This window comes from Sus scrofa, chromosome 7 (genome assembly GCF_054392235.1).
Source record: "Sus scrofa isolate SSC_HxYL_T2T_F1_AM1 chromosome 7, Sscrofa_HxYL_maternal_Yorkshire_Landrace_v2.0, whole genome shotgun sequence".
Classification (NCBI taxonomy): Eukaryota; Metazoa; Chordata; class Mammalia; order Artiodactyla; family Suidae; genus Sus; species Sus scrofa.
This window is the reverse complement of record NC_139389.1, coordinates 36,450,975-36,476,364: the sequence shown is the minus strand read 5'-3', so window position 1 is coordinate 36,476,364 and position 25,390 is coordinate 36,450,975. Positions and strand designations below refer to the sequence as shown.

The window sequence follows — 25,390 nt, the reverse complement described above, 5'->3', positions numbered from 1 at the left end:
TCAGGGCTGCTTCGAGCTGGGCAGGGGACTGGAGGGTGTGGAGTAACAGCCGAACGGTACAGGGTCTTGGGCTGTTTTCTGAAGTGATGAAAGCCTCTAAAATTGATTGCGATTATGAATTCACAACCTGTGAATATGCTAAAAACAGGGAATTTTTACACTCTAAATGGGAAAATTATGTGGTAAGTGAATTACCTCTCAATAAAGCCGGGGGATTGTTTGTTTGTTTGTTTTTTTTTTTTGAAAAAATAAAGCCCCCGAGAAGGAACAGAAGGAGGCCCACAGGCAGAATTAGAGTGAGGTGAGTTGCGGCTAGGGGGCACCCAGTAGTGCTTTGGGAAATTAGCCTGCCAGATCCCTCCTCCCCCCAAACCCACTTGAGAACTGGGATGACCATGGGTGTCCTGAATAGTGGTTGGCCTTGACTGTCACACCACCTCCAAGACATAGGACTTTTCTGGACTGCTAATACCTAGCCTCAGCTCTCCTGGGAAAAGGGGTGGTGAGGATACGAGCCCCACAGCTCAGGCTCACTGTGCCCCTCCCTCTCTGTGACCTAAAACTTCCTCCATATGCACCTGTGGGCCCCACTGGCTCCCCAAGTTCCTCTCTCTCATCCTCTGCTACTTTTCATGGGAAAGCAGAGTAAATAAAGGTATACATATGAGGACCTAATAAAGGTCCCCGTAGGGTCTGAATTTCTACTTTTTTTGATTCAATTTTTGTTTTATATTGGAATAAAATTGATTTACGACTATAAATGATGTGTCAGGTGTACAGCAAAGTGACTCAGTTATACACACACACACACATATATACACATACCCATTCTTTTTCAGATTCTTTTCCCCTATAGGTTATTATAGATGAACTTCTACATTTTAATAAATGTAAACAGGCTCTCTGCACTTGGGCATGTGGAGTTTTCATAATAGCATGACTGACACAAAAGGCAGGTCCCACATGTGGGCCGAAGTCCATCTTTGACTGTGTTTGCATTTCTTCCGTAGACCTGGAATGATAATGAATGAATAAGCCAAACTATAAAAGCACAATTCTATGGGGACAAGTGAATACACTGTTTTTAAGAAAGGGGAAATGACCATTTATTGAGAGCCTACTAGGTACCTGACCCATTCCTTGTAATTTAAGTCTCTGGACAATCTCAGACCATAAGTATTATAGGTTCAATTTTAGACCCAAAGAAATCGAGGCTCAAATACTTGTTATTTATCAAAACAGCTGCTCCTGTGTATGGGGGGCCTCTCACACTTGGGACAGATCTGTGAAGAGGCAGGAACACAGACCACAGAAGGGGCTCGATGTTGGGGAGGTAGTTCCCACGCCGCTCAGAGGGAATTCCGAAAAGTGCAGGAATCCCAAGCTGGGACGTGAACTTCCAGGCTGTCACAAAAGCAAGAGGATGAGAAACATTACTTAAACTTCATTAGTTTAATTATAAACACATATTTTTCTTTCTTTCTTTCTTTTTCAGCCGCACCTGCGGCACATGGAAGTTCTGCGGCTAGGGGACCAATCACAGCTGCAGGTCTACACCACAGCCATGGCAACACAGGATGTGAGCTGCATCTGAGAACTACACTGCAGGTCGTGGCAAAGCTGGATCCTTAATCTACTGAGCAAGGCCAGGGATTGAACCCTCATCCTCACAGACACTATGTTGGGTTCCTAACCTGCTGAGCCATGATGGAAACGCCATAAACACATAACTAGACATAAGCCCTCCTGCTCCAGACCCTCTAAATTGAAGATCACATATAAAGATACATATTTATCTGTACACTAAATTTTTGTTTCTCACTCTCACGCAACCATTAGCAATGAACCACATACCAGGTAGGTTCAGGAGACCTGAGTCTTGTTTTTGTCAAGTTAGAAATAACACATACCGACAGCCTTCACTTGAATACAGTTGTGCGTGTGTGTCTGTGTTACTTTCACTAGGATGTGAACTCCTTAAGGTAAGAAACAATTTCTCTTTTGTGTCCACGCATCGCTTAGTGCAAATCCTTTCATATAATGAGTTTCCACTGGCTGTAAGGGTGATGTAGTTTGTGTTCTTTATATAACCTCTTTACATTTGGATCTAATACTTAGGGCAAGCAATTTGCATGATAATTTATAGTATATAGATATCGAAGTAACTGAACTGAACTCCAGGCCTTGAGCAACTGTTATGCTAAAGAAAAGCAGGACACTTTAAAAAGAAGGAACCTAGGGAAGAGAATGCTCTGTATTCCTAAATTCTTTTTTGTTCTATAAAAATGCATTCTAGCCTCTCCCAGGTAAATGCATTGTCCTTTCTCCTGCTGGAATTGGCAATGCCCTTCTATTTACTCCTCTTCCCTCTCATTTAAATACCATACACTAGACTATCACTCCTGATTTTACTTCTTTTTACCGCCTATGGGCTTTTTTTCCAACTCATTTAAAAGGCATTATGCTTTGATAATGGCCTGTCTGAAGACGGAACTAAATTATAATTTTTTAAAACTTCAATTTAATCAATGCCAGAGGCTACTACAGATATAGGTTTCTTATGAAGAGTTCCACTCTAGTTGAACTCTTTATACATTGTTCTTTATTGGAAAATTTTCAGAATGCATATGTGAATATGAGTGGATAAATAGATACATGTATTTGCAAAAGTAATTTTCATCATTACAACTAATTAGCATTAAGACAGTACCTTGGAAGTTGTTTGGCTTTATTTATAAGATGAACATATAAAAAAGAAGACACGCTTGGCAGTAAAAACCCAGGCCTTGGGGTTTGGCAGATGTAGCTTTGAATTCTTGTTCTGCTTTTTTTCTAGCTATGTAACCTTGGTGACATTCCTTAACTTCTCTGAGTTACCCATCTGGAAAATGATGATGACAAGCCCTATGACGAAGGTCTGAATTAGATAACACTGTAAATCACTAGCCTTCAAAAACATTAGTATTCCCCTTAGAGAAAAATGAGAGAAGCTACTGGTCTAAATATAGGTCCTCTTGTCCTTTTTTTTCCCCCCTCTCTAGAATACATAACAACCAAAAGAAAATGACATGTTTGTACAGCAACTTAATCCACTTCGAGTAACATAAAGAAAAACAACCATCACCTAAGTTCAGTGAGAATTACTCAACTGGCTACAGATATTTTGGTAAAATTATAAATAGTTACGAATTTTATAGTGAATTTAACAATCAAGCTCATCTCTGAAGGTATATAGACGTTGCTTGATGCATTTAGCACAGATTTCAAAGAAATACCAGGGAAGACCTTCATGCTTCTGAAAGGTATTAAAACCGAGGAGGATCCTGTGAGGCTCCTGGGCACACAGACTTTTCTGTGTCCCCTCATTTCTTGTTTATGGGGAATGGGCTTCAGCCTCCATGACCTTCTTTGAGTTCCAAAAAGCAGGCTCAGATGGTGGCTAATCAGGGAAGAGAGGGGATGCAGAGACCAGGTAGAAACAGTCAAGAGACAATAGTGTAGCCTTGGGGCAGGGTCCTGGTTCTTCCTCAAGGAATATACATCCCAATACCTTTGGGTTCTTCCACAGAACTAAAACCCCCACAAATGGAAGATGCTGATGAAGCATTCTTCGTTCCAAAGACCTCATCAGAACCAATCCTGAGACCACTTAAACACCAGCTTTGAGAAAACAATGCAAGCTCTCATCTACCCTGATCTTTCTCAGTGGCCCTATTTTTCACTCCCAAACTGGTTTTAAAACCACCTCCTAATCTCTCCCAAGGGGACACAGTCTTTAAGGCATTAGCCTGCTGTGGCTCCCTTTGCCTGGCAAAGCAATTAAGCTATCTTTTTCTCCTTCACTCCAAACACTGTCTCCTGGTTTCTATCCGGCACCAGCAGACAGAGGCCGAGTTTCGATAACAGTATCCAGACTGAAGTCTTTATTTCCCCTGAAGTCTGTGCCCCTCACTCCATCCCCTTTCAGTGACAATGACACTGTCTACTAAATGGCTGCACATGGTCTTGTCTTGGGTTAATGCTGACATTTGTGTTTTCTTCACCCTGCCATGTCCACTCTGCTGCTGAATCCTTTGTTCTCTACCTTCAGGATACACCTGGAATCTTTCCTTTTCTCTCCACACCCACTGCCAGGAGAGTCCAAGCCACTGTCCTCTCCTGTGTGACCTATTACATCCAGCTCCTGCATCAGGTAGTGGCTGCAATAACAGAAAAGTAACCACTGCTTGAAAAAGTACGTTGTTAACTTCTTAAGGTAAAAGCAGGGCAGAGTTAAGTGGTCCACAGCTGCCGTGACGATTGTCCCAAGCCCTGGAGAGCCGGATTCCTTCCTGCCACAGCTGTGATGTACCTGTGATCCTGCAGCTCGTGGTCCAGGACCATGGCCAGAGCTCCAGCCAGTACAGGCAGCAGTGTGGGGAAAGGGCAGGACTGTTGGCCTCTTTTCTTTAGGGACCCCTTATAAACACACACGGCATTTCAGTCTGTGCCACATTGGCCAGAAATGAATCCCAAGGCCCACCGATTCCAAGGGGGCCTAAACAACATCTTGAGGTCAGTGGGACTAGCCAACAGCTGGGGTTCTGTATCTAGCTCGTTCTTGTCTCCCCCCTACACAACGCTGCAGGATGCTCCTCCAGTTCCCTAGGTGCACACTAAACACCTCCTGCACAATGCACCTTGTCACACACTGCACTCTCTGCCCAGAGGCTTCTAACTCCATTCCTCCCCTTCTCTCAGGTTTCACCTTAGTGTCATTTCTTTGAATAGATCTTCTCTGATCATCCAATCAAAGTTGCCTCCTTCCATCAGCTCCTTCTTCCTCTCTCAGGGGACCTGATTTTCCCCTTGATAATGCTAATGACCAAGGACCCTATTTATCTTTTGTTATTTTTTCTTGACTTCTGCCTTATCCACTCGTCTAAAATATCTATAAAGGTGGGGACTATGTTTCTTTTTTCTGTTTGTCTGGTACATATGAGATGCCTGATAAGTATTAGAAAGAAAGGAAAAAAAAAAAAAAAACGGAAATGAAGAAAGGAAGAGATTAAGGAAAGAAGATAGCAAAAAATAAATTCTTTCAAAAACTCAGGCTGCTCATACCTTTACGGAATGTTTCTTGGTTTGGCTTTTATCTTCCTCGTAGTCATTTTTCCATTTTTTTGTCTCAGTTACAGTTCAGAAAAAATATAGTTAATTCAATATTCATTGAGTGAGTAATTTGATTTAAATGTGAAAGCAATCAGAATTCACCTTAAAATATGATGTTTTAAAATGATGTTTTGAAATCCATACTCACTGGATTCAACTCTCCAAGTGAAAATGAAACAGGTAAATCCAAAAAAATTTTTTTTTTTTTGCTTTTATTTATTTATTTATTTTTGCTTTTTAGGGCTGCACCCATGGCTCATGGAGTTTCCCAGGCTAGGGGTCTAATTGGAGCTGCAGCTGCCGGCCTACACCACAGCCACAGCAATGCCAGATCCTGAACCCCACTGTGTGAGGCCAGGAATTGAATCCGCCTCCTCATGGATACTAGTCCGGATTGTTAACCACTGAGCCACGGCGGGAACTCCTCATGAATGTCTTATAAAGTGCCCTGTCTGTTGCTGTAATTGTTTGTAAGGAAGTAAAAATACATTAAAATGCCTGCCTGCTCAGTAATGAATATGAAAGTGTTCTACTGAATATAAAATCACTTATTTTCCCTGGAAATCAATCCAATTGGATGAATAACTGAATATCTTATGAAAGTTTATCAGTCCTAAACATCCCTCTTAAACTTGCTTTGTGTTCAATTGTCAATAATAATGTCTTGTTTTGCCTCTGGCTGAATGACATTTTACCTTCACTAGTGAATATAAAAAACTAATTGAAACCAATATTCGTCTTGAATTACACTAGATTATTCTCAGAGCGCTTAGCTATCCCAGTCGGTACTTTGATTAGTTTTATTTAAAGATTTTTCTGTCATGATGTTGGTGTACCATTTGGATTTTTCTCAAAAATTTTTTTTCCATTATTGATCTTGTTCTTTTAGTTTGCCTTATAGGAAATTCAAATTTACCCTTATTTTATTTTCCACAAGCCATCTTTTGAGACTTCAGTACATTTTTTTTTAACTTATGCCAGAGAACACTTTATAGACATTGGTGAAACAGTGCACTGCCAATCCTTTTAGCTGAGCTATATTTTATTTTCAATGAAAGGATTATTAGTATTCATGGGAGAATATTATATATTTTGAGCTCAGTCATTTCCATTTGGCTGCTTTGTAGAAAATAATTTTTCTTTTTAGGGAGGATTTATCAGAGAATTTTAAGAAAGGAAAAAGCTTTGAAAGCCATTATCCTGCCCCCGGCAAGTGAATACATTTTTGATGTAATGGTCATCATCATACACGAAAATTATTTTTACCTAAAAAGAAGGCAATTCTTCATTGACTCTTTAAAAATGGCTAATTGTGTAGTAAATTGCTGCAACTATTATTTTAAGAGGAAAAATTGAGCTAACATGATAATTGTATTGTTTTTTGTTTGGAAAGAAGTAAGCAACTCACGCAGAAGTGTTTGGTATTTTTAGGGAGATTTGTAAAGTTTAAAAATTGGGTAATTCGTGGCCAAATTATTTAATTCAGTGCATGCTATGACAAAAGCTACATGACGTAAGCATGGTTCTCCATGGCTAGGTAGTTGACTGAGGTTTAGATAAGATACTTTGAGGTTTATTTAGGCTAAAAACTAGATTTTTCTCCTTTTTAAAAACTTTGACAATTTTTTTTTTTTTTTTTTTGTCTTTTTGCCATTTCTTGGGCCGCTCCTGCGGCATATGGAGGTTCCCAGGCTAGGGGTCGAATCGGAGCTGTAGCTGCCAGCCTACGCCAGAGCCACAGCAACGCAGGATCCGAGCCGCGTCTACGACCTACACCACAGCTCACTGGCAACGCCGGATCGTTAACCCACTGAGCAAGGGCAGGGATCGAACCCGCAACCTCATGGTTCCTAGTCAGATTCGTTAACCACTGCACCACGATGGGAACTCCCAACTTTGACAATTTTAATCTTCAAATTAATTTCAGATTTACGGAAAAGCCACTAAAGTAATAAAGTTCCAACATACGCTTTATCCAATTTCTCCAAATGTTAATATTGGACCACACTTGTTCTATCACTTTATCATTTTCTCTCTCTCTGTATCTGTCTCTCCTTTTCCCTTTTGCTGTATGTACATACATTTTTCCTTAAATATTTGAGAGCAAGTTACATACATAACACCCCTTTACCCCTTAAATACTTTATTATGTATGTTCAAAAACACTCATATAATCACAATACCATTAGCAAAATCCATAAACTAAAAGAATAGACTTTGTTTACCTCTCGCCAATAATCCCATCACTGTCCTTTACGGTAAAAATAAAAATAAAATCAAATCAAAACCTTGTCCAGGATCTAATTTAGGATTTCCCTTTAGTCCTCTTGCACTGAGACCATTTTCATGATACTTACCCGCTCTGTGCCAGTTATACGGTTATGACATCCTTCAACATCTTAGACATTATAGCTTTGATTTTTCATTTGCTCTCTATTCTGTGTTAGGCTGACAAACTCTCTGCTCTGGAATTGTTTCCTAATTTCATTATCATTCTCTTCAAATGGCTTGCACCTACTTTATAAGAACTATTTTATGCAGTAGGATTTCATTACGATTTTAAAAACTTGAATGGAATGATATTCCCTTAAAATATGACTTCAATATCAACTAATCCTTTCCATGAGTTTTTAAAAATAATCCCCCCAACTGAAATTTAATCTGCTTGTTCTTCCCTTGTTTTAGTCATGATATGAAACAATTGCTTATATGTTTACCTCTGTGGGAAAAGTTTTACTGTGCTTGATTTTATTAAATCATCTCTTAGCCTTCATCTTTTTGTTTCATACAGAATACAAAAGAGATCAGATCTTCATCTGCTGTGTATGAAAATATTCCATTTTACCCATGTGAGTTTTTTTTTTTTTTTTTTTTTTTTTTGCCATTTCTTGGGCCGCTCCCCCAGCATATGGAAGTTCCCAGTCTAGGGGTCTAATTGGAGCTGTAGCCACCGGCCTACGCCAGAGCCACAGCAATGCGAGATCCAAGCCGCGTCTGCGACCTACACCACAGCTCACGGCAACGCCGGATCGTTAACCCACTGAGCAAGGGCAGGGATCGAACCCGCAACCTCCTGGTTTCTAGTCAGATTCGTTAACCACTGCGCCATGATGGGAACTCCCCCAATGTGAGTTTTTTTTTTTAACCTTAATATATTGATCTCCAGTAATAACCAATACATGAGCTACAATTCAACAATTCCAGGATTTAATTTTAAGAAGGCACTCAATAACTTTCACCTTGGAACAAAGGTGTCATTTCCCCTTCCCCACAATGCAATAACTGCTCCTCAGCTGCCATCAATGTCAGCCCAAAGGTGTCAGTGCAGTGACTGTCCACAGAGATGCACGATGAACTTGGTCAATATTCCACACAGAGATAATTTCGGCATCAGAAATGGTTTATTTGAATTGTTAGGCCACTTTAGAATTAAGGACAGCTGACATTTGTGAAGATTCAGAACAGCAGTCTTCCAAACACAATAGTAAGCTTTCAACAAATATCAGTTCCTTTCTTTCTGTCTCTCTTCTTGTGCCCTTTAATTATACTGCTGCATTGGCTTAAATACAATACACTGATTCTAAAGCTTTCCAATCAGAAAACACTTTTTCTTCCTGTTTCCACCACTCAGACCAGCTCTGAGTGGTGAATATTCCTTTTATGCTGTGGCCTATTAGCAAAGAGCAAAAAATATACTGGGCTTGGAACACATTACATGTGAGAGATTTCTTACTGCACATGCTACCACTGCTTGGTTGTCAGAAAAGCCAGTTTCCCACTCCTTTAATATCTTCTTACAACCCTAAAACATATAAGGAAAGTTATAACTAAAATTAATAGAAATAGTAAAGCAGCACCTTCTATGTAATGGGGTCTGCCAGGCTCCTCAGTAGATGAAAAAGAGAGTCAGTATTTTGGTCTTGCATTATCCTCTGCCCTAGGCACCAAGGTACTCAAAATCTTAGTAAATATTAAGACCCTAAGTCTCCATTGTCATTACATAAAGGTTTGGGCTGTTATAATTTTATTACCCATGGTTCGTGTGAGTGGGTTCTACTTAATCCTTGGAGTAAGTAGGCTAATGAGGTATTCCTAAAGTTGATGAGAACTTTCAAATAGAAACTGCATGCTTTACTTAATAATACAGTTTGGGTATTTTTTATTAGTGTGCAAAGATAAGTCTGATGAAATGCCCTATAGCCTGGCCTTTACTATAGGGGTTTGTGAAAATATTGAATTAACGGCAGGACATTTTCTACGGTGCATGCCTTATTCATCCTCCGAAACAAAATTTGGTTGGTGCGAAATTTTTCATAACACCCTACTGTTGAAATTAGAGTGCAGTAAATGGAATGCCATTAAAAAAAGCCTTCCAGGACTAGAACTTTATGTTTAAAATAAGACAAATCTTTATCTAAGATAGATGAATCAATTCAGTGGCAAGTTTGGTTAAGTTATTTACAGCATTAGGAGAGGAGGTGGTCTCAGCAGTGATTATAATTTATTCATGTAGAGGCACATAATACTCTTAATTCAACCATCACCTAAAGAAGGCTCTCAGTTTATTTACATTTATGTTCATAAAATGTTTGGATTATTAAGGTTGCTCTGAGAACATCCACTAAACCATTGTGGTATCTATAAAACACACATGAAATAAATGGAGAATGCACAGTGGTATGGAATCATCTACTGAAAACCCATGATCTCATGCTGGATACGTGTACATGCAGGCACTTAGAGAGTTTGCCTTTATTCAGCCATATCCTGTTTGGAAATATGCAATATTTTGTGAGTCAATTCTGAAGCCTGTTGGTTATTAAGGGTCAATGTAGCTTTTATATTTTTATTTTTAATATCCATCATCTGTTAAATATACACACTATCCTAAAGATTTAACGTTTATTTTCTTTTAATTTTTTTAAAGCTACATAAATGCCCCTTTTTTCCTATTAGAATGCATTTTAGGCATGTGCTGAGTGTTTCCCTGAGAAAATAAAAGTATAAGTCGTTTTTGATAATAAGTAGGAAAAGTAAAAGTTAGCTAACTCACCAAGTTTATTAATGACCTGGATATCCAGGGACATTGTATAATAAAGTCAGCTCTTGGACAGCTCTCCACGGTATCTCCTTAGTGCACGTTTAATCATGGAAAAGAGGGCTGTGAATGGATAATGTAATTGCTGTTGCTGGACAGAACAAGAGTTACTGCATCTTTTTGATTCATGAAACTGGGTTTGTGCATATCCCCACCAGCCCCATATGCTTTTAATCTCTTGGTACGCTGCAAAGCAAAATGTGATTGCAATTATTGCACAATAATTTTTCTAATTTATATTAATTCCCAAACACTTACAATTTATTAGCTCTAGTTGGCATTGTATCCACGCTCCACCGCTAGCAGCTTCTGGCTACCTCCATGAAGACACGTAGTCTGCTCCCCTGTCATACCTCTGCTGCAAACCAGGTGCAGAATGCAGGACCCTTCAACGATGAAACATCTTGCCTGCAATTGACTAAAATAGCAAGCACTCTCTGCCCATAGCCTCGATTCTACATTATAACTTCTTGGAAAGTAAGAGCCAGAAAGATTGAGAAGCACATCCAAAAAGCGATGACATTTCTTTATGATCCCCTACCACTTGGAACAAAATCTGAATTATTTTCACCCACCAAACCTTACATGATCTGTCCCCATCCTTTACCCACTCTTATTTGTCCCATCTCTCCCCGATCACTGCAGTCACAGGGACCCCAGTCAGTGGCAGGAACAGGTGAAACTCTTCCCGATCACACGGTTTTTGCCAGGGGAAACCCACCTGCCTAGAAGGTCTTTTTCTGTTCATTTTACACAGATAATTCCTTCCTTTCCACTAGATTTTGCTTTAAATGTCAACGCCAGAGCAAGACTTCATGTCTATCCTGGCAAAAAAAACCCGAAAAACAAAAAAACAAAAAAACTAGGCCTTCCCTTATTCTCTTCCTTAATTTCTTACTTGGTTCCCTCTTGGCCTGCATTGCAGCCAGCAATTACTGGTTCTCTTGTGTATTTGGTTTTGTCTTTCCCCATTAGAAGATATCTCCATGATGCCAGGGAATGAATGCTTGTAGCTCATTTCACCAATGTTTCTCCAATTTCTCCCCAGGCTCTTCTCAATATTCAGTAAACATTACTGAGTGTGCACATGCATAAATAAATTAAATATTTAATGTACAAAAAGGTAGGCTAAAGCAGTGCAATCTGGAGCTAAATGGTACCTAATAGACTTGAATTTTAATCTCAACTTTAGCATTGACTAGCTTAATGCTAATTTTTTTTCTGGGGATGAGAATTTAAGATCTACTCTCCTATCAACTTTTAAATATGCAATTCAGTATTATTAACTATTAATGATATTCACCATGCTGTCCATAACTCTTCCCAGGACTTATTTATTTTATAACTGAAAGTTTCTACCTTTGACCACCTTCCAGCGTTTTAGCCAACCTCCACCACGAGATATTGTTATAGGCCCACAGTAACAATATTATAAGGGACATAGATCATTTTAAAGTGTTATATTTTTACATAGGGAAGCTCTTGATTTAAAAAAAAATCCTGATGAAACGTGATTTTTTTTCCCCTACAGTCAAAAACCAAAATTATCAGTGAATTTGATAATTCATGGTTCTCACAGCTTAGTGCATGAAGGCTTAACATTCTTATCACACTTATTAGTGACATTTCCCCTCCCATTGGCCAAATGGTAGCATATACTCAGCTTCTGGGTGAGATGAACATGGCTGGAGCCAAATGAGGTCAAATTTGTAACTTTTGGGTCACTGAGCTTCTCTTCTCTGTTTTAGTTTCCACAACTATAAAACGAAGAAAGTAATTCTTGTGGCAGAGTGCTTCTATAAGGGCAAAAATGGAGAAATGGGTGTGAAGCCAGTGCTAAATTCTTTTTTTTTTTTTCCTGTCTTTTTAGGGCTGCACCTGCGGCATGTAGGGGTTCCCAGGCTAGGGGTCAAATCGGAGCGGTAGCCGCCGGCCTACGCCACACTCATAGCAACTCAGGATCTGAGCCTCCTCTGGGATCTACACCACAGCTCACAGCAATGCTGGATCCTTAACTCACTGAGCGAGGCCAGGGATCGAACCCACGACCTCACAGTTCCTAGTCAGATTCGTTTCTGCTGAGCCACGACGGGAACTCCAAATTCTTTTTTTTTTAATTAATTAATTAATTTTTCCACTGTACAGCATGGGGGATCAAGTTACACTTACATGTATACATTTTTTCCACCCTTTGTTCTGTTGCAATATAAATATCTAGACATAGTTCTCAATGCTACTCAGCAGGATCTCATTGTAAATCCATTCCAAGTTGTATGCCATAACCACAAGTTTCCGATCCCTCCCACTCCCTTCCTCTCCCCCCAGGCGGCCACTACCCTATTCTCCAAGTCCATGATTTTCTTTTCTGTGGAAATGTTAATTTGTGCTGGATATTAGATTCCAATTATAAGTGATATCATATGGTATTTGTCTTTCTCTTTCCGACTGACTTCACTCAGTATTAGAGTCTCTAGTTCCATCCATGTTGCTGCAAATGGCATCATTTTGTTCTTATTTATGGCTGAGTAGTATTCCATTGTGCATATATACCACACATCTTCCTAATCCAATCATCTGTCAATGGGCATTCGGGTTTTTTCCATGTCCTGGCTATTGTGAATAGTGCTGCAATGAACATGCGGGTGCATGTGTCTTTTTCAAGGAAACTCTTGTCCAGATACATGCCCAAGAGTGGGATTGCGGGGTTATATGGAAGTTCTATGTATAGATTTCTAAGGTACCTCCATACTGTTCTCCATAGTGGCTGTACCAGCTTACATTCCCACCAACAGTGCAGGAGGTTTCCCTTTTCTCCACACTCCCTCCAGCACTTGTTATTTGTGGACTTATTAATGATGGCCATTCTGACTGGTGTGAGGTGGTATCTCATGGTAGTTTTGATTTGCATTTCTTTTATAATCAGCGATGTTGAGCATTTTTTCATGTGTTTGTTAGCTATCTGTATGTCTAGAGAACAGTCTATTCAGGTCTTTTGCCCATTTTTCCATTGGGTGATTGGCTTTTTTGCTGTTGGGTTGTATAAGTTGCTTGTATATCCTAAAGATTAAGCCCTTGTCCGTTGCATCATTTGAAACTATTTCCTCCCAGTTTGTAAGTTGTCTTTTTGTTTTCTTTTTGGTTTCCTTTGCTATGCAAAAGCTTTTCAGTTTGATTAGGTCCTATTGGTTTATTTTTGCTTTTATTTCCGTTGCTTTGGGAGACTGACTTGAGAAAATATTCATGAGGTTGATGTCAGAGAGTGTTTTGCCTATGTTCTCTTCTAGGGAACTCCAAATTCTTAAACAGTATATAAGTCAAAGAAAATCTCTCAAATTTACCTTTAAAAAATAAATAAGGAAAAATTTGACTACTGCAAGAAAACTTGGAAAAGTTTCAGCGTGCTTTATCTGAAGGAAAGGTAGCTCCCATTCTTCCACAGACAAAAATGGTGGGGGAGAGGCAAACTGGGAAATGACTATTTGTGAAAAGAGACAGTAGAAATGTTGTTTTGTAGTATCTTAAGCATGCAAGCTGCATTTTCAAGCCCCATCTATAAGAGAAGGATGGGCAGTGTTGGTGATACCTGGAGGGTTTAACTCTCCTTTAAATAGAGATAAAACGGAGCTCAACAAGAACACCTGGTGAAAGAGAATGTCACATCTAAAAAAGGAGAAAGGGGGAAACTGGAACAACAGCAGTTACCCGTTTCCTAGTCTCTTCCTTCTTCCATATGTTTTCCCAATTCCTTCACAAACTGTGGCTAATTGGTGATATTGCTTTTCAGTTTTAAGATTCATCCCCCCTCCCAGCCCCCCTCCCACATATAGAGATTGGGGGAGGAGGGATGGATGGAGGAAAACCAGAGCTAAGTGAGCACCCTAATGATGGTACACAGGAGGCACGTTGCTGTACCACAATATGGCCCATATTGTCTGTTAGCCCCGTCATTTGTTTATCAATGAACACGCTACTGCGTGTTCCCAAGATGTAGGTCAGGCTCTTTGGAAATGCCAGACGCAGATCACATGCAGTCTTCATTATACTTCCAGACCGGGTGCGCGGCTGATTCCTGCACGCTGAGAGAGGAGACACCTGTGCCTTAGGGACGCAGGTAAAGTCCCATCTACCTTCCTGAGGTTTTCCCTAGTGCATCCTCTCAGCGCTCACTCCTACCCCCATCTCCCCAGCCGTCTTGGACCCCAGCTTCACTGTTTAACCGGTGCCTTTCCCGCTCTCTCTCCCCGCCCCGAACCTCCGAAGAAGACACCGAGGGCTCCACACAACTGGGCATGCCTAATAACTAGGGTGGGCTTGGGCTGCAAGAAGAAAGCCCTTGCACCTTCCGCGCTTCCCTCCCCTCTGCAGCTGCTTCCTGCCATTCAGACGGGCCGACTGTGGGGAGGCCCAATGAGGGCCCGCGGCCTCCTCGGGGCCCCGCCTCTCATGGTACCTTAGCCAATGATTGTTGGGAGGAGGCGGTACGCACCCTATGCCCGCCTCTCCAGTTAAGGCCGCTGCTCTGAGTCCGGCTGGGCGCGAGCAAGGTACGGCGGCTGGACCGGCTGGGTGGCCCGGGGCCGCGCAGCCCGACGGCGGGGGCAGGCGCGCGGCGCGGGGCCGGAGAGGGCTCCAGACCCTTCGGCGCGGCGGAGGCGGGCAGGCGATCGGGACTGCCCGGCGACCTGCGTCCGAGCGCCGTGCCCTGCGCCTTGCCAGGGACAGTCCGAAGTCCGCGCTATGGAAGAGGAGAAATACTTGCCTGAGCTGATGGCAGAGAAAGATAGCCTGGATCCATCTTTTGTGCACGCGTCGCGCCTTTTGGCCGAAGGTAAGACTTGGCCCCCCACCCCCCAGGTGGGCAATGAGCGCTGGCCCCCCTCTCAGCGCGGCGGGGGTTGGGGAGCGAAGTTGGGGAGAACGCCTGTCTCCTTCGCGGAAACTGTCCCCGAAGGTGCTCGCTCCAGAGCTGAGGACGGAGCCCGATCCCGGGCGGCAGATGCTCCCTCCCCTCCCACCACCTCTGAATTTGGGGAGACCACAGCCTCGAGATCTAATGGCAGTGCAGCTGTGCCGGGTTAGGATCATTGATGGAGGAACGTAACGAGTAACGCGCTAACAGGGATGTTTTCACTCCGCAGAGGGAAGGGAAGTCAGCTTGGTGTGAATGGTGATCAGTGTAGTGTTTTAAGAGCTTCTTAGCTACGAATCAGCATTTTTTTTTTTCTTTTCTCTTTCTCTCTGTCTTTCTTTTCTTTTTCTTTCTTTCTTTCTTTCTTTCTTTCTTTCTTTCTTTCTTTCTTTCTTTCTTTCTTTCTTTCTTTCTTTCTTTCTTTCCTTCCTTCCTTCCTTCCTTCCTTCCTTCCTTCCTTCGGGAGAGATTTTGATATCCTTTAGTCTAATTACAGTCTTTCCAATGGGAAGTCTTAGAATTAAGAATTAACTTAGATTAATTCTTAAGTTAGAATTAACTTAGATTAAATTATATGTGTTCGTCTATGTTTATGAATATGGAAGAGGCTGAAGTGCTTATCAATCTATTTGAAGTGTGATGACTGGGAACGCTCCACAATTGATCAGCTGTTTTACTAAGTGTGCATTTTCTTTTGTGTACCTGTAGTGTTAAGAGATTTCATTCCCAGGGGAAAATAAATGTCTTGTCTTTTGCTTTCTTTTGAAAGGTTTGTTTTTTTTTTTTTTGTTTTTTTTGTTTTTTTTGTTTTTTTTTTTAAAGACACACACACACAAACTTCTGTATGAGAGCAGTATTAACCAAATTACTCCGTTGATCTTGAAATAATGCCCTCTAACTGTAAAGGTACTTAAGATATCCATAGAATCTACACCTGCTTTTATAAAATCAACTCCAGGTTTTTTTGATGAACGCTTCATTAATAATGAGTTGCTTCATCACCAAATTGACTACAATGCAGTTTTGTAGCTTAGGTTCTTATGAACTCACCTATAGCAAAATTAACAAGTAACTTTCTCTTAGCCCTTCAGTATTAAAGAAATGTCTTTTGAGATTTAGTTGTACACAGAAGGAAAAATTCTAATCCCCCATCCATGCCTCAAATAGGCATTAGGCAGCTTTAAATGTTTTATTGATGGATTATTTACAACAATAATAAAATGTCAGGTGTTTTTCTATTTTGTATACTAAGCAATTAGGTGAAGCTTGATAATCAAAATACTGAATGTGTGAAACTGTGTTTCAAGGAACAAGTTGGTTTTGTAGAGGATTTGGGAAGGAAAATGCAAACATACTACTTTTGTGGTTATTGAATAAAAAAACTAGAAAAGTTGAAAATTAAAATCAGTTCAAAAATTAAACTCTCCTGTTCTCTATTAAAAATAAAGATAACTACATAAAAACAACAGAAATATTGAAAATTAATGGGTCAATAAATGATTAAGATTGTTCAAAATGATTAAAAGTGCAATAAAGCCCTCTTAAATCACTTACTTTAATATATTTTCCAGAAGTGTTTTCATTTAGCTGATAGTGTCTTTAAAATGAAAAAGTTGGAAATTGATCATTTTCTCAGACATGCTAATTGGACTTCTTTAGGGGACAGCAGGCTCAGTGATTAATTTGTCAGTCATTAATGAGAGTCAGTGTACTTAGTATTGAAAACTGCCAAACTAAAGAAATGCACTGAGGAGCTCTACATCGAGTGTTAAGTATTTCTGCAGCTGGTAAAACAGTCAGAGAAGGCTCTGCACCTGGTCCCTTAACAGTTTATTTTTCTCAGGAACCTGATTTCTTGATACTTAGGAACATGTTCCTATGTACCTTGTAATTTAATTTTTTACCACTAGGGGGAAGCATGTTCTGCTTTTGTAAAGAATTGGGAGGGAAAAGCTCCTAAATAGAGAAGCATCTAAGTAAGAAACAAAGAGAGGTACCCAAATTTCAGAGAAACCACGATGAGGAGGAGAGAATGGAGGAGGTGATGGTGATCATCTTGGATATATAAAGAGATAGGCAAAAAGATCCAGAGGCTTAAATTAATCCTCTTACTGTACTTGAAGCTCTTTCTATGTGCTTACTAAAAATGTGTAAGGTAAGTGTCCTTTTAAATCTCTAATAATTTTTTTTCACATACGTTTTACATTATAGAGCTTTCATTATCTTTTCAAAGGCCGTTTGCCAAGATGCTGAAGTTTGGTTTCGGATCTCTATAGGGGAGTACTGTTAAGATGATTTTATTTCTCACACCTGGAAATGCACTGATTGAAGGCAATGGCTATAAATAAATCTGACATAGATATTCATTTGGAGAGAAGGTGCACGGTGAAAAGTGCCTTTCAGTCAGCACTGTGCCGACTGTCTCAAGACTGAGTGAGTAATAAAAATGATCCAGATGATTCAGTTCTGTGGAATGATTTTCCGGAAGCTAATACACATATGAGGACAGTGATGTAAACCAATGAGCTTTCACAATGATTTATTTTGCTTTTTTGATTGGTAGTAGATGCAAATTAGTGCTCAATTGTAGCTACCTCACTTAGCACTGAAGGCCATGGAGTTAAAAGTACTAGTTTGTTGGTTATTTTGCTATTTGTGTTATAGATTGTTTATTTCCCTTGTTTCTGCTCTGTGTTTTCAGTACGAATGATTCTTAGAAAGCTAATGGAAGACCCCAAGTATTTTTTGTATTTTGTTGTTACTTAGAAAAATCTTGATTGATACGGTTTGAAGAGTATTTATGTGTGTGAGTAGTTAAAATAATTTTCTTTCTCTGATAATATTATTCAATTGTCCATTTATATGGAAGGTGCTTTTGAGTGTGATAAAACAGCAAATTCAGCATGATCCTTGAGGTTCCACTCAGCTTCTGAATTTGCTTGCCAGATGAAATTAGATGAGGTTATTTATATCTATGCTACTTCTGGGAAGTGCACTGAACTGCAAATCCAGATTCCTGGATTTTAATGCCACTTTTGCCTAAACTGAATCTTGGTAAATTTCCCTTCCCTGGGCCCGTTTCCTCTCAAATTAAAGAGTTGGACTCAATGATCTCTATGTTCCTTTGCATTTCTAATGAGGTCTGGGACTGCTGCTGAAGCAAAGGAGTGGTGTTTATGTATTCAGAATATCCAAATTAGTGGTTGAACGTTTTTGAAACTTTTTTGTTCCTTCCTAGTTAAATGACTAATAATATTTATTTTTGCACTGTAATATAGTTTCAGATATATACTTATTTGGGGCACTGGGGATAGATTTATGTTCCTGCGTCTACTGAACTGTTTTTAAGGTTTGGGGCTCAAAATGTATGTACATGGAAATATTCTTGTTTGCAGTAAAGCATGCCTGTCTGCTGGCAGACATAGATCTGTTCAGATTTATAGATTCAATTATGGTGATTCCATCCCTTAAGGAGGATTAATAAATTCTTGTTCAGTCAAGAGTGGGGTCCTCTGGCTGTAGGAACATCCTAACCTAAATTCTTCACAAATATGGGTAGATTCATCATTGCTTTGGTTGATGCATCCTATGATGAACTCAAATATTGCCAAATATCCCAATGGTTCAAGTGTTTTTAAAAAACCTTGTGTGCTTTTTTTCAAATTTGGGTAAAAGCTTGCTCATCCATCTAGGATAGGCCTGTTTGCAGACGTGGGTGAGCTTTAACTGTGAGAGAGATTAATGTTTATCACAAATACTGACTTGTAGTGATTTAACTACATTGAGATTTGCAATAAAGATTTTTTTTTTCTGGGTGTGAGGTGGGGAGGCGTGCGGTGTGGGCATGGCTGTGACACGTGGAAGTTCCCTGGCCAGGAACTGAACCTGAGCCACTGTAGTAACAATGCCTGATCCTTAACCTGCTGTGCCACAAGGGAATTCCTCAATAGAGATGATTTTAAAATTCAGAGTGTGTTACTTAACTATTTTCTGTAAAATATGGTGAGTTCTTAAGTAATTGGTATGTCTAAAACCAGCTTCCGATGCAAAATAGTATTCATGTGATTTTTTCCTTTGATTAACATAATCTCTTTTTTGGTCTCAATAAATTTGGGCTAATCTTAATCATATTTCCTAAAAAACAAAAATTGGCAAAAAAATTTAAAGGTATCTTTTTTAATAGGCAATTATAACAAAAAGTTAATTATGGCAGTTAGGTTATGAACATTTTAAAGAGCTGAGAAACATTTTTTTTTTAATCTTTAAAAAAGCCCATAGTTGAGTTTTCTCAGATTCAAGTGTTGCAGCCCAAATGCCAGGTGGTGAAATTCCATCTGACTCAGTATAAGCTCAGGTGTTACCTCCATGGTAGTTAATGACTAGGTTTAACAGCAGGAAAGAGATTGTTTTAAATTTCTAATCACTATCAAAAAGCACACAAAGCATTTGAGTTTTAAAGAAATAACTGAGTATCATCTAAGACCCCTTCTCAGAAAATGGAAGATGATGTATTTGCCAAGTACAGCCCAAATGTCTCTTTTGTCACCTGTTTTGTCAGTTGTGACCCTGGCAAGCTTAACTGTATTTTTTAAATACATTTTAAAATGTGCTTCAGTAATTTTCAGTTAATTATAACCCTGACATTTTAGGTGTCTTGTTAGCACAGGAGGTAGCACGTCAGTCTCATAACATTAACATTTAAAAAAAATTTTATTGGAGGAATTCACTTTGTAGTTTAGTGGGTTAAGAAGCTGACTGGTATCCGTGAGGACGTGGGTTCGATCCCTGGCCTTGCTTAGTGTATTAAGGATCCAGTGTTGCTGTAAGCTGTGGCCTAGGTCACAGATGTGGCCCAGATCTGGTGTTGCCTTGGCTGTGATGCAGGCTGGCAGCTGGAGCTCCAATTCTACCCCTAACCTGGAAACTCCCATATGCCACAGGTGTGGCTGTAAAATTAAAAAAAATAAAAATAAAAAACAACAAAAAACTTATTGGAGTATCGTTGACTTATAATGTTGTATTAGTTTCAGGTGTATAGCAAAGCGAATCAGTTTTATGTGTGTGTGTATACATATACACACACACACATATCTGTTCCATTTTCCCATAGAAGTTATTACATACAATGAAGTTGATTTCCCTATGTGATACCCTAGGTTCTTGTTAATTATATATTTTATACAGTGGAGTGTTATTCCCATTGTCCTTAATCCTCCATCCTGTCCCACAGTATGGTATGGTAACAGTAAGATTGGTTTTGAAATAAATAAATTTGTTTCTGTTTTATGAAAAAGTTCTTTTGTATCATTTTTATTAGAGTCCACATATAAGTGATATCAAATGATATTTTTCTTTGCTGTCTGACTTACTTCACTTGGTAAGATACTCTCTAGGTCCACCCATGTCGCTGCAAATGGCATTATTTCATTCTTTTGTATGGCTGAGTAATATTCCATTGTGTATATGTATCACATCTTAAAGCATCTTTGATCTGCAGTTAAATACACATACAATATAGTGGAGAAATTCTGCTTTAGCAAACAGAACACTTGAAATAGAGTACTGACAGTGCTGCCAACTGTGAAATGTATTTCATTTATTTCCTTTCTGAGTCTTAGTTTTTTCGTCTGTAAAACAGCAAAAGTGGTACCTACCAGGCATGATTCCTTTAAGGTTTCAAAAATGCTATTTGTGACTATTTCAGCAGTATTTTAAAATAGAAGTTTTTGTACAAATAAAGCAAAAACATAAGCAGAGAGTCTACGAATTAAAGTGACGCTTTTAAGATTTTTCTTAACATTTTAATGTCATAGACTTGACCTAAACATGAAGCTTGATTTTGTAGTAAAATGACTCTGAATCACTACTGAGTAAAATTTGAACTCATAAACTAAATTATGAAATAAATTATCTTCTGAAAGTTGATTCCAATGAAGATTTTAAAAATTTCACCTCCCCTTAGTGGCCACTTGTCAGGGTTTGACTTGAGCCTGATTCGCTCTGGTCCTGTGTCTCAGGGCTGATTCTGCACCTGCTCTGCCTCCATCCGCCCACTCTTGGCAGCTGATTTCATCCTCCTTTTCATCCAGGGAGGTGGATATGTCCCTCTTTCCTTTCAGCCTCCTCCTGCCTAAGAAACGTCCACAAATAACAAATGCTGGAGGGGGTGTGGAGAAAAGGGGACCCTCCTGCACTGTTGGTGGGAATGTAAGCTGGTACAGCCACTATGGAGAACAGTATGGAGGTACCTTAGAAATCTATACATAGAACTACCATATGACCCAGCAATCCCACTCTTAGGCATCTATCCAGGTAAAACTTTCCTTAAAAAAGACACATGCACCCGCATGTTCATTGCAGCACTCTTCACAATAGCCAAGACATGGAAACAATCCAAGTGTCCATCGACAGATGATTGGATTAGGAAGATGTGTGGTATATATACACAATGGAATACTACTCAGCCATAAAAAGAACAAAATGATGCTATTTGCAGCAACATGGATGGAACTAGAGACCCTCATACTGAGTGAAGTCAGTCAGAAAGAGAAAGACAAATACCATATGATATCACTTGTATCTGGAATCTAATATAGGGCACAAATGACCCTTTCCACAGAAAAGAAACTCATGGACTTGGAGAATAGACTTGTGGTTGCCAAGGGGGAGGGGGAGGGAGTGGGGTGGATTGGGAGCTTGGGATTAATGGACGCAAACTATTGCCTTTGGAATGGATTAGTAATGAGATCCTGCTGTGTAGCACTGGGAACTATGTCTAGTCACTTATGATGGAGCAGGATAATGTGCGAAAATAGAATGTGTACACGTACGTGTAACTGGGTCACCATGCTGTACAGGAGAAAAAATAATTGTCTTGGGGAAATGATTTTTTTAAAAAAGTCCACACTCCTTTTTTCTTTCCCAGAGGATGAGGCGATTTCTTTTTGTTCAAGGCTGACTTGTTCACAGTATTCCTAACCCTGACCCCCATGCCCGTCATCTCCTCCAGCCCTGTTCTGCGAATGGGTCCTTTCTTAGTCTCTCCAACTTCTCCCCCCCAATCCACTCTTTCCTTGGAGCCATTTATAAACAGGATCCAAACTGAATCACTTTAAAAAATAGAATATCTGTTTCACTTGCCAAAAGTAATAGAAAAAATCTCTTGACATTTTTCACACCTTGTTTTCTTCAAGTTTCTGGTAACATGAGTCTGTACAGTTGCCTCACTTTTTCAGCTCACCTCTCCACGGCTCATCTGTCTGGCTTCTGTCGTCATCATTGTCCTAAAACCAGAGACTCTGGTGACAGGCATCTCGTAATGGTCACATCCAGGAGTCTCAGCTGCAGTTGCTCCTCTTAGTCTTTTCCCAGTTTCTTGGCTTCCCCCTTGGCTTCCAAGCCCTACACACGATTGCTTTTCCTCGTCTCTGTTTCTGGTGGACCCTCCATATCCTTCATCTCTCCTCCCTACCCCAACACACACACCCTGGCATAGTGACTCATTCAAAAGCAGTCTGACCATGCCACACCTTTTAATGTGTGGCCTCTGATGCCAGGCGAGCAGAGGGAGGGGCCGCCCCTGGACACTTAGGACACTTCCCCAGGAGGGCGAAGCCCAGTCTCCCCAGGCGCCCATAATCCCCCTCAGGCCGGAGGAGAGAGGACACCTTGTTGCCACTCCCTTTGAGGCCTCTATTGACACCAGGAGGGATGGGGGGAGGAAAATTCCAGCACAAATTAAAGAGCCCCCCCTCCCCGCCCCGCCCCGCCGTGCCCCTGGCTTGGAGGGAGGAGGATGCCATGCTCCTGCTCTTAAGGATGGAGTCCCAGGTGGGTCTCCATGTGGCCTCTGTCACCACTGAGGGTGGAAATAAAGCCCCACTCCCCGTATTTAGTCCCCTGATTCCAGCCAGAGGGAAGAGGGCACCTCTTCACCCCCCTTGACAAGGGTGAGCACAAGACACTGTTTTTTTGGTTTGGTCCATGTTTTCTGTGTTTGGGGAGGATGCTGTTTTCTTCTACGGGTTTTCTGCCGTGCTTGGTTGTCCCCTTTTTGGTCTGGGGTCTGGAGAGAGCAGGCTTTTATTGAGCCTTTTTTTCCCTCTGCTTCTGCTGATGTTCCTGGTTTGCCTGCTTTTCCAGGATCCCTTTGGGCATGTGTGAAGCACAAGAAAAGCCTGGGAAACCTCCTCTGTGTCCTTCTTGTCTTGTGGTACTCAGCCACCTGCTTTCTTTTTCCCACCTTTCACCAAGTCTTCTGTCTTTATCTTATATATAATATCTGGCCCCCATTCATTTGTGTGTTTTAATTTATTTCTTGATAAGATTTTCTCTAAAAGCACATTCAGCCTTTTATGTTACTATTTCATTAATTATACAAGAATGAGCTACTATTTCATTAACTAATTAAATAAGAATAAGCATGACCAGGATAAGCCCATCTGGATAATGGGCACAATATCTGATCAGTATCCCTAGATTCTATTAAGTATACGGCCTAGACTGAAGCTCTTTTTTCCCGTGGCTGCTGTAGAAAGGAGGGAGGTTTTTAGAGGCAATTTGTAGAAACCCTTGGAAATGGCTCTGTAGGGTCACCAGAATTTCATATGCTCTTAATTGTTTGTTTGACCATGTGATTTGATCTCTTTTTTTTTCTTTTTCTGGTCTGAATACATTATAAGAAATGTAGCTTAATTAGCATTGCATCCTGACATCAGCTATGTTTTTTTGACCGCACCCAGAGCATATGGAAGTTCTGGGGCCAGGGATCGAATCCTTGCCACAGTAGCGACTGGAGCCACTGCAATGAGAAGAGATCCTTAACCCACTGAGCTACCTGGGAACTCCAATCAGTTAGTTTTTAAAAAAAGCAATAAACAATGTATTCTCCAAGTCCATGATTTTCTTTTCTGAGGAGATGTTCATTTGTGCTGGATATTAGATTCCAGTTATAAGTGATATCATATGGTATTTGTCTTTGTCTTTCTGGCTCATTTCACTTGGAGAAGAGACTTGTGGCTGCCTGATGGGAGGGGGAGGGAGTGGGAGGGATTGGGAGTTTGGGCTTATCAGACACAACTTAGAATAGATTTACAAGGAGATCCTGCTGAATAGCATTGAGAACTTTGTCTAGATACTCATGTTGCAACAGAAGAAAGGGTGGGGGAAAATGTAATTGTAATGTATACATGTAAGGATAACCTGACCCCCTTGCTGTACAGTGGGAAAATTAAAAAAAATTATATATAAAAAAGCAATAAACAGTGTAAGATTTAATGTATTAATAGATTGTAATAGATTCTTTTCTTAAATAAATGGTGAATTTCAATAAATAAGCTTGATATAGAAATAGATTTTTTTAAAAAAATAATGGAGTCCTGATTAATCAGTCCCAAGTGAATGTTCACAAATATCCATGTTATTTAACTTCATTTTCTCAAGTGGAGTGTTCTGAAATAATTGCATATTTTATTTGTCAAAAAGTTGGGAAATGATAGCCAAGTAACCTGTTGCTCAGTTGTGATTACATTTGGGGAAACAAGTCATTTGCGGCATATCTTCTATTGCTTACCTTCCCCTCGGGACACTACTTCCAAGCATGTTTTTGCAGTAGAGAGAGATAAGAAACATTCAAGAGCACCTGAGTGACAAATTTCTAGGTCATTTACTATAGGTACACATGGTTTAGCGATACTTTGGGGATGAGCCCTGAGGGGCCAGACTCCCCTGCCCTTGACTGTGATTGCATGTGCCCTGGGATATGTGTGGGTAGCGCGGTTCCTCAGCGTGTGTCTTTGGTATATGAAGAGGCATCAGATGTGTAATTTATTAGTGTTTAAATTATCTGTGGGGGGTTTAACCGTGTACAGAAGATAGAAACAGTGCGGGGGGTGTCTGCCGGAGCTTGCGGACTGTTGCGGCGGAGGAAGTCCGAGGAGATTGCGGCTCCTGCTGGTCACAAGGATCACAGGTCTTCATCCTCGTCCTCACTGTCCCCGTCACGGCCGCCAGCCCTCATTGGGAGGGTCCTCTCTGTCAGGCACTGTACCAGATGCTTTGCACGCCTCCTCCGCTTCATCCACTCACCGGCCCGGTGAGAGAGTTATTAGCCTTATTTCTTGTTTTACAAAATGAGAAAAACGAAGAGTTAGAGACGTTCATTTATTTCAGGTCACACAGCAAATAAATTACAAAGTGGACAGCGAGGTTTTCTTGCCCAGAGGCACGGATCA

At 40.4% G+C, this 25,390-nt stretch overlaps 1 protein-coding gene across 5 annotated transcripts in view; it reads left to right on the top strand.

Annotated features, from left to right (window-relative positions):
• The first annotated feature begins 14,746 nt into the window (after window positions 1–14,746).
• Window positions 14,747–25,390, top strand: part of KHDRBS2 (KH RNA binding domain containing, signal transduction associated 2) — a 523,676-nt gene continuing 513,032 nt past the window's right edge. For 3 of the 5 annotated variants that reach the window (XM_084966947.1, XM_084966945.1, XM_021098557.2), the window contains exon 1: window positions 14,781–15,077. In XM_084966947.1, coding sequence (XP_084823073.1) covers window positions 14,987–15,077 — 91 coding nt within the window. In that variant the 5' untranslated portion in view covers window positions 14,781–14,986. Of the gene's footprint in view, window positions 15,078–17,143; window positions 17,314–25,390 lie in introns of those variants that run through there. The other 2 variants (XM_084966946.1, XM_084966948.1) reach the window with 2 other exon arrangements.